Source organism: Eleutherodactylus coqui, chromosome 3 (genome assembly GCF_035609145.1).
Source record: "Eleutherodactylus coqui strain aEleCoq1 chromosome 3, aEleCoq1.hap1, whole genome shotgun sequence".
Lineage (NCBI taxonomy): Eukaryota > Metazoa > Chordata > Amphibia > Anura > Eleutherodactylidae > Eleutherodactylus > Eleutherodactylus coqui.
The window spans coordinates 251251902-251268083 of NC_089839.1; the positions used below are offsets into that span (position 1 = coordinate 251251902).

At 45.5% G+C, this 16182-nt stretch overlaps 1 protein-coding gene across 2 annotated transcripts in view; it reads right to left on the reverse strand.

Annotated features, from left to right (window-relative positions):
- Nucleotides 1-235: 235 nt before the first annotated feature.
- The window catches only part of LOC136621641 (flavin-containing monooxygenase 3-like), a 50452-nt gene continuing 34505 nt past the window's right edge, over nucleotides 236-16182 (reverse strand). For both annotated transcript variants that reach the window (XM_066597281.1, XM_066597280.1), the window contains 5 exons: nucleotides 7632-7774; nucleotides 6533-6729; nucleotides 4964-5319; nucleotides 4808-4880; nucleotides 236-813 (listed from right to left, as the gene is read on the reverse strand). In XM_066597281.1, coding sequence (XP_066453378.1) covers nucleotides 468-813; nucleotides 4808-4880; nucleotides 4964-5319; nucleotides 6533-6729; nucleotides 7632-7774 — 1115 coding nt within the window. In that variant the 3' untranslated portion in view covers nucleotides 236-467. The remainder of the gene's footprint in view (nucleotides 814-4807; nucleotides 4881-4963; nucleotides 5320-6532; nucleotides 6730-7631; nucleotides 7775-16182) is intronic.

Below are 16182 nucleotides of genomic sequence, written 5' to 3' on the forward strand. Positions count from 1 at the left end.
TCTTGCCAGCCACTCACTGCAGGGGGGTGGTATAGGGTTTGAACGTCGCAGGGGGAAGTTGTAATGCCTTCCCTGTCTTTCTATTGGCCAGAAAAGCGCGCTAACGTCTCAGAGATGAAAGTGAAAGTAACTCGAATATCGCATGGTACTCGTCTCGAGTAACGAGCATCTCGAACACGCTAATACTCGAACGAGTATCAAGCTCGGACGAGTACGTTCGCTCATCTCTAGATATAAAGCATTTCATATATACTGGGATGCTGAGGAAGCATAAATAGTTATACATTTTTATTGTGAATTATATGCTATTCCACTTCTCAAATTTCAATGGAAACCAGTCAGAATAGGACTGTTACAAGTGTGCAGAAAGCCTAAAATGTATAAATGTGTATTAAGACAAGTTAGATTTTTTTTACTTATTTTATATTTTAATGATGACAAACTCTCAAACTGTATTTTGTAACATATTAACCTCTTAGGATAATGGCTAAAAGCAGAATCCCAAAGCAAAGTATCCAAGGTATAAGTGATTCCAAATGAGATTTAGGATTTTGCTTTGGCACCTTTGTTCTTAGAGGCTTTTCAATTCGATCCCATTGGGTTAAAATTGCTTCTCGGGCTCCATCCCATTTTCCTGGACCAGTCAGACGGAATTGATAGGGATTGCAGGGCCCAAAAATAACCTTCCATGCCAAAATCGGGTCTGTTAGAAACAGCTTCCATATGTTTAGCTCCACTCCTATATCTGCAGAGAGATCATCCATGTATGCAATGTAATTTGTGCGACGGAAATTATTTTCGGCTGTTGCAAACCTTATTGTGTAAAGAAAAGTAATAGTGTATTAATAGATATTAATGAATAGCCATCATATCAATATAATTCTAAAACCTTTAAAAACGTATTCAGCTTGCATTTATATGTTCATATTTCAAAAATTTTGAAAATCCATTTACTAAGATTTTACTAATACATATGAAGTTAACCCTTTCCAATCCACTGTCTGACGTCTGAAGACATGATATAAAGCTGTACAGCTCCGATGTTGGAAGACGACCATCCGGGTTCTCTTACTGTATGTTGCCAGCCTCTCTGCTGTCGGAGCCTATCCAATGTGTCACCTCATGCAGTACTGGCTTTAGCCAGCAGATAGCGCCGTTGTATAATGACAGAAAAAGAGTAAGCCCCCTAGGAAAACCAGGATAGAAATTGCATTGGAAAGGGTTAAAAGGGGTATTCCCATAATTGGTAGGTAGTAAATGTCTGTTTGCTTGGGGTCCCACCTCTGGGAGCCTTACCAGTCATGAGAAGATAGTCCTGTACCCCCCGTTCCTCCCCACTGAATTCACAGCAGTGTATAGGATCCTGTATGGAGCAGCAGCCAATCCTTTTGCAGTGCTGCTCCATTAAACGCTATAGACTGCCAGAGATCCCTAAGCACTGTACTTGGCTTCTCTTTCAGCAGTCCCATAAAATAGAATGGAGAGACAGCATGCCTGGTGGGCACTGCTCCATTTAAGCTCCTCTTCATTGCAAAGGATGGAATGAGGACAAAGAGGACATTACACCAGTGTTCTCATGATTGTGAAGGTCCTAGCAGTGTATCCCACAGCAATCATACATTTACCTATGGATGAGTGATATATCCCTTTAACATTGGGAATATAGTTCTGTATTCTATTGCTTTTAAAAAAATGAAATAACTTAAAAAAAAAAAAGAATTGCTTTCAGTCACCATCTGGGTGACGCGATGACGTCAGCACGTCAGCCCGTGTCGCCTAGTCATGTGACAACAATGTCCTGACTGTATCTATGCTAGGCGACGCGCACTAGACGCGTCATGTGACACACCGCACTCTCAAGCGGAGCCGGGCTTCAATATCCAACACACGCACATGGGGAGGAGCCATCTCTATTTAGAATGCCAATTCATCTATGTTAGCTCTGCATTCGGTTTGTTTTTCTAGCATACTGTGAGCTCTGCATCTACCTTGCAGTCCCACAGTTAACTGAATGCTACTGATGCAATAAGGAGATGCCATTGGGATACGGGACATACTCCTACTATCAGTTGCATCTATTGCATTCATTGCTAGGCCTTTGCACCTGTGCCAGCTAGGTGCAAAAAATAAAAGAGATACATATGCTTAACATCATCATAGCATATGAATACTCTATTGTTGGGTAATAGAGCATACCTGTGAGCTATAACAAAGAAAGCTAAAAGATTATTACGTGCACGAAAGTATATATCTTCTTTAAAGTGCACTATAAAATGTTCTTTAAGCTCACTGAGGATATTCTGACAAACTAAGATATCACTCATGCACTAGGTGCTCAGTTACCTTATAGTCAAACATTACATGGAAAATACCTGCTAGTCTTTCTGCCCTTTCAAATTAAAAGGATATAGGAGTGAGACATAATATATGTGCTACTGTTTTAAAAAACGCCGGATCAGTTATAACTATACACAGATGGTACTAATTGACAAGTTCTCCTGATGATCCGTTCTATGAACGGGGAAACGCGTCGAGACTGAGACTGAGATTATACATAGTACTATTAGCTGATACTGAGTCTTATAAAGTGGAATCACTATCAGAAAACACAAAGTGGTCACCCGAGACTGAGACTGAGAGTATACATAGTACTATTAGCTGATACTGAATCTTATAAAGTGGAATCACTATCAGAAAACACAAAGTGGTCGCCCCAAGACGAATTTCTCTAAAAGAGGGCTACCATCTGTACCTTTCTCTTTTTTATGAGAACATAAGGTGGCAGTACTGAGACAATTGGGTATTGTTCAATATCAATATTGCATACCAATGGTCCATATCATGCTATCACCTGTGTAACTCTATAATCCCAAAACAAAGGGAAGATAAATGTATTCCCATACTATATCTCTCTAGAACACGTACTAGAAGAAATACTGGAGTGATGATGACATCCAATTCATCCAAATAAAATACTTCCACACTATATGAATATGTTCAAAAGAAAGATATAAGGACGGGGAAAGTTAAACAAGAAAGGAATTCTTTATCTACTAGTTCCTGCGTTTTTTCTCTTCACCACTCTACTAGTACCTGTACACACACTAGGGACCCCTGGTACTAAAAAGAAGTGGTGAGAGTCTCTTTTGATAGAGACCTGTATACCTCTTGATATATAGAGGTTTGTTTGTGTAGTGCCCTATTTGTGTTATATGGTTTTAAATATATCTAATAAAGTTTATTGATTTTATATTACTTTTGTCTAAACTGTGAAGGGCTTTCTGGTTGATTATTAGACAATTCTGCCTCTGTGATAAAATAGCCATAACAGTTTTTAGATTCAAACTTTTTTCTAGTCTTTCAAACGATGGCTGAGAATTTTCTTTTTATAATTTTTATATTTTTTTTAATCTAATAGTTAAAAAAATCTTTATTCAACTTTTGTAATTTATATTAATTATACCTTGTTTTAACAGGCTGCCTATTAAAGATGGGCTACAGGCACATCTTAATAGGCAGAAATACATAACATCTCCGGAGGCCTTCAGAAAGTCTTATTGGGGAGAGGGTTATTCGGGACATTTCAATCCCTATCGATTAGGACATTTAATTGCTGCTGTCAGAGCTGACAAAGGGAATTAAAGGGTTAATGGCCACAATCAGAGTTCTCTGATCTCTGCATGTTGCAAGCAAGTGTAATCTATAAGACAGCTGATACCCATTGTGTATGGAGCGTGTTCAGCCCCTGAGCTTGCTTCATACGCAGCATATGCTGGACAGCTATATAAGTGCTAACTGGACAACATATGTGTTACCATGCAGCGGTTGCTGGTCCTCCCGGGGCGGCGGTGTGCAGGGTCCCGCGGTGGGGGCGTATCCCCCGGCTTGTTGTCCGGCTGCCAGGGGCGCGGGTGACTGGTCGGCATGGGTGGCGTGGTGCTGGTGGCGTGCGGCACCATGCGAGCGCGCACCTGTGAGTGCAGCTGCCGTGCATGAGCTCCCTTTTTATTATGTTCTGTTGGGAGTTTGCTGTCTCCCTCTCTCCACCCCTGGCCAGAGGTTTTTGTTTAACGGTCGGGCAGAGACTTGCAATCACTGCCAGTTATTGGTTTCCCTCAGTGTGTTAGCTAGTCTGCTCTGTTGGTCTCCTGCCTCTGTCATCTTGTCTGCATTTTGCTATTGTCCACCAGGTTTTCCCATCTGCCTTAGTTCTGCTTAGTAGTGTTCGTGTTGGTTATTTACATTGGCCTTTCCTGTCGGTATTCTACCCTTTCCATCCAGGTACGCCAGCATCCCTTTTCGGTCCCTAGTGAGAACAGGGACCTCCGCCCAGTTGTCCACCTGGGGTTAGCCAGGAGTGGAGGCAAGCAGGCAGGGACAGGGGTTGTGGGTGAGATCTAGGGCACCCGGGCTGGCGTATCAAGGGTAGTATACCATAACAGTATGTGCAGTCAGGGCGTAAGTAGTCATACGTATGTCACTAAGGGGTTAATGTATTCACATGAACTACTGATAAAAAATATAAAATGAGATAGTAACATAGTATTTTAGGCTTAAAAAAAAGACTTGTGTCCATCCAATTCAGCCTATTATCCTCCCCCTCTTGTTGATCCAGAGGAAGGCTCACTTTAAACAAGTGAACACATTTATCTCTTGCAGTGAAATCTGCCCTCACTACAAAAGTCTCTGATTTGATTTGGAGTTCTAGAGCGTGGTAAACCCAGACAAACCATGATGATTACCAGATCTATATTTACAATGAGCCATTTGATGAAATAAGTAATAAAAATGCTGTTTTTCAACATACCATTTTTTTCTCAGCTGTTCATCCTTTAGCATTTCTTTTCTAATTCCTTCAGTGTCTGGAAGTTTGTGTAATCCTAAAAATAAAATAATTTTTAAAGAATTAATATTCCTTTCTTTATTATGGCATTTCCTGGAATATGGTTTGACAATTCCTTACCCTTGAAAAGTCTAGTGGCCCATCGAGATTGAAGCTCAGCGACCACCATTAATGGCCCAAGTGGAAGGACAAGTGCAATGAATGCTATTGTTGGCTTTTCGATTCCCAGAGGGATTATCTTTTTGCAAAGAGATCCTTTGTTTTCATCCTTTTTAACAATAGATTCATCCAGAAAAGGAAAACTATAATCATAGCCTGTGGCCAGCAAAACGATATCAAGATTGTCCACAACAGAACCATCTGCAAAATGGACTGAGTTCTCAGTGAACCGGCTCACGTGTGGCTTGATCATAATCGATCCAGACAAAATACGGCTTGGAAGTTCCTCATTCACCAAAGGTTCTTTCCATACAGATCTGTGATTACAAATATTATCAATAGTAATTTCAAATAATGAACATAGGATGCAGCTATAGTTGACATGACTGGCTTATCGCAGTAACTCAATTTACAGCATTTTAGCAATTGTACTTGAGTGTTTATTACATTTGTGCAGTACAACAGTCAGATATTCAGTAAAGTAAATTACTGCATGTTTACAACAGTTGCCTAAGGCCATTCTCACACATCCATTTTCTACTACGATTACTCGTGGTACAAGGCTCCCATTGATTCCAAAGGAGCCTCAAAGACCTACGTCTGATCACGGCATTTTCTAATGTCGCGCTTTTTGAGTGCCGTTTGCTCTATTTACCACGATTAACGCATCTTTATCACCCAGCAGAATGATGGGGTGCATTAAAACCCGCTGTCAGAAGCAGCAACCTGCGTCCAAAGACAGCGGTAAAATAGCGGCGAACCACCGTGATCTAAATTGTGGTGTTTTGCAGAGGGTATGTGGGAGAGTGGCCTTCATATCAACAAATTTTGGTTTTTGTTATTTCATCTACATGCAAGCTTAAAATGTGCAATATACAGCCTTGTATTCTTACTTCCTTATTGGCAAAACCATACATTGAGTGGGTCTTTCTACCTAGACATATAGGATAGTCTCACAGTGAAACTCCAGTGTCAGATTGTTCGGTGTGGATTTGGACTTCAAATCCACAGCAGAAATGAAGGGTAAACCATGAATTTCTGCAACAGATTTGCATTTGAGTTTATGGTGTGGTTCCACGCAACAATTTAGCCCCTTTCAATGGGGAAAATCCTCTTAAAGACTTCTTAATGCAGAATCTGCATCAAGATGCGACCATGTCACTTTTTTCACTTGCCAATTTCAAGTCACCTTGTATAGACTATGGCGTACATTACCATTAAAGAAAGACTTTTAGGATGTAGATTTGATGTGGAATCAGCATGAATTCTGCTTCAAATACGCTGGAAATTACACTGTGTGAGAAAAGTCATATAATAGTAATAAGAGTAGAAAAAGACAAAGAATGAATCTGAAAGTAAATGTCCTTCTTGTAATACAATTAGAGTGAGCTCAGCCGCTTACTGTATACAGTTATATTATTGAGCTCAGTGCATAAACAGTATTCACGCTCTCAAGTCTGTACTGAATATAATCTATCACATATATTCAATCATGTCATAGAACATAACAATCATGTCCTTTTAATTTACCCCTCTGGTTGTATGTTGTACAATTTATGGTCAAATTGAGCATTCATGATTTTCTTTATTATCCATCGAGACACTGCTGGTGGCATTATTGTGATGATCCAGTGATTGTAACGACATATGAAGTCCAAATCATAAGGAAGTCCTCTTTTTGCACAGCGGTGAATAACCCAAACCCCTTGTCTAGAGCTAAGATATACCTGCAAACAATTGATTATAGGCATCTTAACTAAAATAGGAACTACTGCATGATTGATAATGCAATATGAAGAGCACAATAAGGATTAAAAGTTGGATAACACAGAATAGCTGAGCCGATCTATAAGAGGCAAATGCCTTCTGCTTTACTAAGGTGACTAGCCACTGTTTCCTGATGTAAGGAGGGAATGATGAAAATGGTACTGGGGAGGTGATCAGTACATGTCTGTTTATGCAGGCAAAAGGGGAATAGGAGGGATCAGGGAGATGGTCAGAGTATCGTTAATACAGCAGGGACCATATTCTGTTGTGGTGTGTTGTCCCTATTAATGTGCTGAGCTTATTGGGTCTCTTCCATCATACATACTGGCTCAGACAATGTCTACAGCAGATGATCAGAAGATATGCAGATTGGAAGGTCTTTCAAAATTTTCAAATATTAGTTTTTGAAAATCTCACGTTAGTACTATAATATTTCAAAAAGTAAAGCGAGTCCTCTAAAGGCAGTAGTAGTGTATATTAATATGAACCCCATGATGTAGGTAACATTACATGAGTCACGTCATTAGAAAACATAGGGTGAGACACATGGAGCAGCAATGAAAAAAACATTCGGACAAATGCAAAGCATGGGGAGTGCAAATATGAGATCATTTATAGTCCTGTTACGTTTTTGGATCATTTATGGTCCTGCTCCCTAACAGCGGCAACGCCTTTGAGAGAATCCTACTGACATTCATCTCTTGGGCAATTCAAATCTCATGTCTATCACTAGTTTGAGACTCTAACCTTATCATAAGCCAATAGCATCTCCCTTCAGTAAGCCGGACTGGTTTATTAAGCCGGTTCTTTGCCATGCAGCTTTGCTGTCATCATTAGTTTCTTATAGTGGAGCGAAACGTACCTGTGATGCTCTTGTACACAATTCAGTAGAGATATCCACTCCAGTGTTACCCATTCCAATTATCAATACTCGTTTTCCATCAAAACCAATGGGCCTTTTGTATTCTTGACAATGGATTATTTGACCTTTAAACTTTTCAATACCTTAAAAGAAATAAAGCAAATAGGTAAATTGGAAATTATATTCATATCAAACAGAACATGCAGAGACAAAGACTAGTGAGCATTTCTCATTTCTAGACAAGATGTATCTACAAACTCAAAACTGGATTTTAGAATAAACTTTCCATTAAAAAATAATTTCATAATATTGAAATATTAACGAAAAGAATTTACTGTTGAGATAAATTGAATGAAGTATAAAAACTTTAGGCAAATGACAACCTTTGAGCTGGGATTGTCAGAATGTATAGCTGCAGCAGCAGAAGCTTGGCTATAGGCTCACGGGCTGTGATAGAAAAGTTCAGCTTGGATGCTCTCCTTTCATTATCACTTATGTCAAAATCAAGATCCCCCTTTATACATTTGTGTATACATTATATGAGTAAGGGCTCATGCACATAGGCATACAGTATTATGACTCTGTACAACTTGAAGTTGTACAATACTGAAATAAGGTTGCCATAGCACTCTATGCAGGACTACTGTACCTCTGCATGTCAGTGGAGGCCTAAATAGGGTTTTTTTCTCCCCGATTCTTTATGAATCCATCAGTAAAAAATTATGGATGCTCCGTCATGCAGAATATACTGGAAGTATTCTAAAAAATACCTCTGTAACGTTTGTGCTCCAGGGACCTGTGGCTCTGTTGGGTTTCCAGAAGCACATTGCTGACGGTGTGGTTAATCTGGATAGCTTATGGTGTGGAGTTCTCCAGCTAGCCTATTACCACCAGTCTGCTGCATATATAAATACCAGCCACTCCCACTAGACGGTGCTAGTCATTTATTCGTCCTACTTTATTGGGGTTATGCATGTTAGTCTTAAGTGTTTTTCCCACCTTCCCTAAGAATGGTCTGAACACCTGTATTCCCCATGTGCATCGTATGCAGGTCCCTTCTTCCTTTCCATTTGACAGGTATGGTCTCCAGACATCGAATGTCATGTGTGCTGTCAGGTGGGGGATGCCTGACACTGGTCTCTTTTGGTCAGTTCAGTGTCTGACACTTTCCTGACAATGTTAGGACACTTGAACTAGCTATTATATAATATTAGTATGCATGAGTTTTCTGACTAGGGTTTCTGTCTGTCGATGTGAACAGCGACGTGTTCTCTGTGTAGGTGACCAGACATCAGGCGTGAACAATCTTATTCATGGTGTAGGTCCCTTGTCTGTTATGTGAACAGTATCCTGTCTTCTACCTCTCTCTATCTAAGGCAAGCCAGGCGCCTAGGTTCTACCATGGGGCCCATCCCTATTGGGATGAGCACCCCACTTGTAGGCAGGACTTTTGGGGTTAAGTTGTCTTGGTAGAGTAGGAAAGAAAGGAATCCTGAAAATTTGTGGAAATTGAGGCACAGCTCTCATGAAATGCTATTTAAGTAGGTAGTTTTACCTGGTTCTTCTTTTATTAAAGTTTTTTTTAAAAACAGTCAATATTTAACATGTTTTGGTGACGCAGCCCCTTTTTCAGAAATGACTTTAAGGGGTGCTTATATGTACATAACAGATGATACGTAAGATAAGGTAAAAAATTGACACAGAAAAAGGATAAAAGGGGAATACAAAAAGGAAAATGTATATACTTCAGAATTAGAGCGAATGCTTGAATTCAACATTGTCCATAATAAAGCCTAATATTCCATAAAACATGGAGACAATGAATCAGACAATTGGCCATCAAAATTAATTGCAAGTTGAATATTTAAATAAATAATTAAATAGATATTAAAGGAGTTGTCCGGCCATAAACATTAGGTCTAGAGATGAGCGAGCACCAAAATGCTCGGGTGCTCGTTACTCGGGACGAAATTTTCGCGATGCTCGAGGGTTCGTTTCGAGTAACGAACCCCATTGAAGTCAATGGGCGACCCGAGCATTTTTGTATTTCGCCGATGCTCGCTAAGGTTTTCATGTGTGAAAATCTGGGCAATTCAAGGAAGTGATGGGAACGACACAGAAACGGATAGGGCAGGCGAGGGGCTACATGTTGGGCTGCATCTCAAGTTCACAGGTCACACTATTAAGCCACAATAGCGGCAAGAGTGCCCCCCCCCCCCAACAACTTTTACTTCTGAAAAGCCCTCATTAGCAAGGCATACCTTAGCTAAGCACCACACTACCTCCAACAAAGCACAATCACTGCCTGCATGACACTCCGCTGCCACTTCTCCTGGGTTACATGCTGACCAACCCCCCCGCCCCCCCCACGACCCAGTGTCCACAGCGCACACCAAACTGTCCCTGCCCAGCCTTCAGCTGCCCTCATGCCACGCCACACTCATGTCTATTTATAAGTGCGTCTGCCAGAGGAAAAGCAGGCACACACTGCAGAGGGTTGGCACGGCTAGGCAGCGACCCTCTTTAAAAGGGGCGGGGCGATAGCCCACAATGCTGTACAGAAGCAATGAGAAATATAATCCTGTGCCACCGCCATCAGGAGCTGCACACGTGGGCATAGCAATGGGGAACCTATGTGCCACACAGTATTCATTCTGTCAAGGTGTCTGCATGCCCCAGTCAGACCGCGGTTTTTAATTCATAGACACAGGCAGGTACAACTCCCTATTGTGAAGTCCCTGTGGACCGACAGCATGGGTGGCTCCCTGGAACCCACCGGCGGTACATAAAAATATCCCATTGCATTGCCCAACACAGCTGAGGTAGTAATGTCGTGCTTAATGCAGGTGGGCTTCGGCCCACACTGCATGCCCCAGTCTGACTGGGGTTCTTTAGATGTGGAAACAGATGCATTTATAATTCTCTGTGGACCCACAGCACGGGTGGGTGCCAGGAAGCCACCGGCGGTACATAAATATATCCCATTGCATTGCCCAACACAGCGGATGTAACGTCAGCTGTAATGCAGGTGGGCTAAAAATTCATTTCATTACACTGTAGGCGAGGGCCCACAAAAATTGCTGTATCAACAGTACTAATGTACATCCAAAAAATTGGCCATGGCCAACTAAGAGGGCAGGTGAAACCCATTAATCGCTTTGGTTAATGTGGCTTAAGTGGTAACTAGGCCTGGAGGCAGCCCAGTTTAACGAAAAATTGGTTCAAGTTAAAGTTTCAACGCTTTTAAGAGCATTGAAACGTATAAAAATTGTTTAGAAAAATTATATGAGTGAGCCTTGTGGCCCTAAGAAAAATTGCCCGTTCGGCGTGATTACGTGAGGTTTCAGGAGGAGGAGCAGGAGGAGGAGGAGGAGGAATATTAGACACAGATTGATGAAGCAGAAATGTCCCCGTTTTGGATGGTGAGAGAGAACGATGCTTCCATCCGCGGGTGCAGCCTACGTATTGCTTAGGTATCGCTGCTGTCCGCTGGTGGAGAAGAGAATTCTGGGGAAATCCAGGCTTTGTTCATCTTGATGAGTGTAAGCCTGTCGGCACTGTCGGTTGACAGGTGGGTACGCTTATCCGTGATGATTCCCCCAGCCACACTAAACACACTCTCTGACAAGACGCTAGCCGCAGGACAAGCAAGCACCTCCAGGGCATACAGCGCGAGTTCAGGGCACGTGTCCAGCTTCGACACCCAGTAGTTGTAGGTGGCAGAGGCGTCACGGAGGACGGTCGTGCGATCGGCTACGTACTCCCTCACCATCCTTTTACAGTGCTCCCGCCGACTCAGCCTTGACTGGGGAGCGGTGACACAGTCTTGCTGGGGAGCCATAAAGCTGGCAAAGGCCTTGGAGAATGTTCCCCTGCCTGCGCTGTACATGCTGCCTGATCTCTCCGCCTCCCCTGCTACCTGGCCCTCGGAACTGCGCCTTCTGCCACTAGCGCTGTCGGATGGGAAGTTTACCATCAGTTTGTCCACCAGCGCCCTGTGGTATAGCATCATTCTCGAACCCCTTTCCTCTTCGGGAATGAGAGTGCAAAGGCTCTCCTTATACCGTGGATCGGGCAGTGTGTACACCCAGTAATCCGTAGTGGCCAGAATGCGTGTAACGCGAGGGTCACGAGAAAGGCATCCTAACATGAAGTCAGCCATGTGTGCCAGGGTACCTGTATGCAACACATGGCTGTCTTCACTAGGAAGATCACTTTCAGGATCCTCCTCCTCCTCCTCCTCCTCTTCCTCCTCCTCAGGCCATACACGCTGAAAGGATGACAGGCAAGCAGCATGGGTACCGTCAGCAGTGGGCCAAGCTGTCTCTTCCCCCTCCTCCTCATCCTCCTCATGCTCCTCCTCCTCCTCCTGAACGCGCTGAGATATAGACAGGAGGGTGCTCTGACTATCCAGCGACATACTGTCTTCCCCCGGCTCTGTTTCCGAGCGCAAAACGTCTGCCTTTATGCTTTGCAGGGAACTTCTTAAGATGCATAGCAGAGGAATGGTGACGCTAATGATTGCAGCATCGCCGCTCACAACCAGGGTAGACTCCTCAAATTTTCCAAGGACCTGGCAGATGGCTGCCAACCAGGCCCACTCTTCTGTAAATAATTGAGGAGGCTGACTCCCACTGCGCCGCGCAAGTTGGAGTTGGTATTTCACTATAGCTCTACGCTGCTCATAGAGTCTGGCCAACATGTGGAGCGTAGAGTTCCACTGTGTGGGCACGTCGCACAGCAGTCGGTGCACTGGCAGATTAAACCGATGTTGCAGGGTCCGCAGGGTGACAGCGTGCGTGTGTGATTTGCGGAAATGTGCGCAGATCCGGCGCACCTTTCCGAGCAGGTATGACAAGTGGGGGTAGCTTTTCAGAAAGCGCTGAACCACCAAATTAAACACATGGGCCAGGCATGGCATGTGCGTGAGGCTGCCGAGCTGCAGAGCCGCCACCAGCTTATGGCCGTTGTCACACACGACCATGCCCGGTTGGAGGCTCAGCGGCGCAAGCCAGCGGTCGGTCTGCTCTGTCAGACCCTGCAGCAGTTCGTGGGCTGTGTGCCTCTTCTCTCCTAAGCTGAGCAGTTTCACCACGGCCTGATGACGCTTGCCCACCGCTGTGCTGCCACGCCGCGTGACACCGACTGCTGGCGACGTGCTGCTGCTGACACATCTTGATTGCGAGACAGAGGTTGCGTAGGAGGAGGAGGAGGGTGGTTTAGTGGAGGAAGCATACACCCCCGCAGATACCACCACCGAGCTGGGGCACGCAATTCGGGGGGTGGGTAGGACGTGAGCGGTCCCAGGCTCTGACTCTGTCCCAGCCTCCACTAAATTCACCCAATGTGCCGTCAGGGAGATATAGTGGCCCTGCCCGCCTGTGCTTGTCCACGTGTCTGTTGTTAAATGGGCCTTGGCAGTAACCGCGTTGGTGAGGGCGCGTACAATGTTGCGGGAGACGTGGTCGTGCAGGCCTGGGACGGCACATCGGGAAAAGTAGTGGCGACTGGGAACCGAGTAGCGCGGGGCAGCCGCCGCCATCATGCTTTTGAAAGCCTCCGTTTCCACAAGCCTATACGGCAGCATCTCTAGGCTGATCAATTTTGCAATGTGCATGATTAACGCTTGAGCGTGCGGGTGCGTGGCGTCGTACTTGCGCTTGCGCTCAAACTGTGGCACTAGCGACGTCTGGACGCTACGCTGAGAGACATTGCTAGATGGGGCCGAGGACAGCGGAGGTGAGGGTGTGGGTGCAGGCCAGGAGACGGTAGTGCCTGTGTCCTCAGAGGGGGGTTGGATCTCAGTGGCAGGTTGGGGCACAAGGGGAGAGGCAGTGGTGCAAACCGGAGGCGGTGAACGGGCATCGTCCCACCTTGTGGGGTGCTTGGCCATCATATGCCTGCGCATGCTGTTGGTGGTGCCTCCCCAGCTGATCTTGGCGCGACAAAGGTTGCACACCACTGTTCGTCGGTCGTCAGGCGTCTCTGTGAAAAACTGCCACACCGTAGAGCACCTTGACCTGTGCAGGGTGGCATGGCGCGAGGGGGCGCTTTGGGAAACAGTTGGTGGATTATTCGGTCTGGCCCTGCCTCTACCCCTGGCCACCGCACTGGCTCGGCCTGTGCCCACACCCTGACTTGGGCCTCCGCATCCTCGCCCGCGTCCACGTCCTATAACCCTACCCCTACCCTTCAGCATGGTGTATTACCAGTGATTTGATTTCCCAGGCAGGAAGTAAATTGGCGCAAGCCTGCTGTTAAACGTAGCTGGCTGCGTATGATTTGTTTACTATCTCCACCCACCACACACGTACACAGAACGCTGAGGACTGACAGAGGCAGGGCACATAGAATGTTTCCCTTTTTTTAAAAAGAAAAGGCCCACTGACTATATTCAATCAGATAAGATATGTGTTGCACAGAAATGCAGTTATATGAAGTACAGCACAGCAGTTACTTTTCCCAGGCAGCAAATAAATTGGCGCAAGCCTGCAGGACAAATTGAATGTTTCCCTTTTTGGGAAACGGAGGGCCCACTGACTATATTCAATCAGATAAGATATGTGTTGCACAGAAATGCAGTTATATGAAGTGCAGCACAGCGGTTACTTTTCCCAAGCAGCAAATAAATTGGCGCAAGCCTGCAGGACAAATAGAATGTTTCCCTTTTTGGGAAACGGAGGGCCCACTGACTATATTCAATCAGATAAGATATGTGTTGCACAGAAATGCAGTTATATGAAGTGCAGCACAGCGGTTACTTTTCCCAGGCAGGAAATAAATTGGCGCAAGACTGCAGGACAAATACAATTTTTCCCTTTTTTGGAAACGGAGGGCCCACTGACTATATTCAATCAATAATATATGTCTTCTGGCCCTGCCTACACAATTCTCTCCCTGTAGTATTACTGCAAGGCGCAATGCTCTGCAGACAGCCGATTTTGAAAAGAAAAAAATATGCAACACTGCTAACAGCAGCCTGCACAGTACTGCACACGGATAGATGTGGCCCTAAGAAGGACCGTTGGGGTTCTTGAAGCCTACACTCACTAACACTCTCCCTGCCTAACCACCACTTCTATCCCTGGACTATTACTGCAAGGCGCAATGCTCTGCAGACTGCCGATTTTGAAAAATAAAAAAATTTGTGCAACACTGCTAACAGCACCCTCCACAGTACTGCACACGGATAGATGTGGCCCTGAGAAGGACCGTTGGGGTTCTTGAAGCCTACACTAACTCCTAACACTCTCCCTATAGCAGCTCCGGCACCAACAGCACTTTCCCTCAGCTAACTCACAAGACATCTGAGGCGAGCCGCGGGAGGGGCCGACTTTTATACTCGGGTGACATCTGATCGCCCCAGCCACTCACAGCAGGGGGGTGGTATAGGGCTTGAACGTCACAGGGGGAAGTTGTAATGCCTTCCCTGTCTTTCAATTGGCCAGAAAAGCGCGCTAACGTCTCAGAGAGGAAACTGAAAGTAACCGGAACACCGTGTGGTACTCGTTACGAGTAACGAGCATCCCGAACACCCTAATATTCGCACGAATATGAAGCTCGGACGAGTACGTTCGCTCATCTCTAATTAGGTCTCATTACTTCTGTTTGCCCAATACAATGCACTTTGTAATATACATTGTGCATTGTGTATGAGGCAAACAGAAGTTATTCACTTACCTTTTGGGGTGCCCCCCCCTGTGTTGCTCCTCGGTTGCCATGGTTCCGACAAGTCTCTTGTCCTCTTCTTGTCGGGATGACGGGGACGCGCTTCTCCAGCACAGCTCTGCGCATGTGCAGAAGAACTTCAGCCGCTGGGAAGCTCAGTTCTGCCTGCAGGGGAGGCGTGGCTGCTGGCTCTTCATCTCCAAGGTAAGAATGAGTGGAGGGGCGGGCTCTCGTGGGGGGGGGGGGGGATGGATGGATGGATGCGTGCAAGTGGTGTGTGGGGGGGGCAGTGATGTGTGTGTGTTTGTGTGTGTGATAGGGGTGTCAGGAGACCCGGCTGTCACAAGTCGGGGGGCGGTGCGGTCACATAGACTTGTCGCGGTGGAGTGTGCGGTCACATAGACTTGTCGCGGTGGGGTGTGCTGTCACATAGACTTGTCGCGGTGGGGTGTGCGGTCACATAGACTTGTCGTGGGGGGGTGTGCGGTCACATAGACTTGTCGTGGGGGGTGTGCGGTCACATAGACTTGTCGTGGGGGTGTGCGGTCACATAGACTTGTCGCGGGGGGGGGGGGGTGCGGTCACATAGACTTGTCGCGGTGGAGTGTGCGGTCACATAGACTTGTCACGGTGGAGTGTGCGGTCACATAGACTTGTCGTGGTGGGGTGTGCGGTCACATAGACTTGTCGCGGGGGGGTGTGCGGTCACATAGACTTGTCGCGGGGGGTGTGCTGTCACATAGACTTGTCGCGGGGGGGGGGGGGCTGCGGTCACATAGACTTGTCGTGGTGGAGTCTGCGGTCACATAGACTTGTCGCAGGGGGGTGTGCAGTCACATAGACTTGTCGCGGTGGAGTGTGCAGTCACATAGACTTGTCGCGG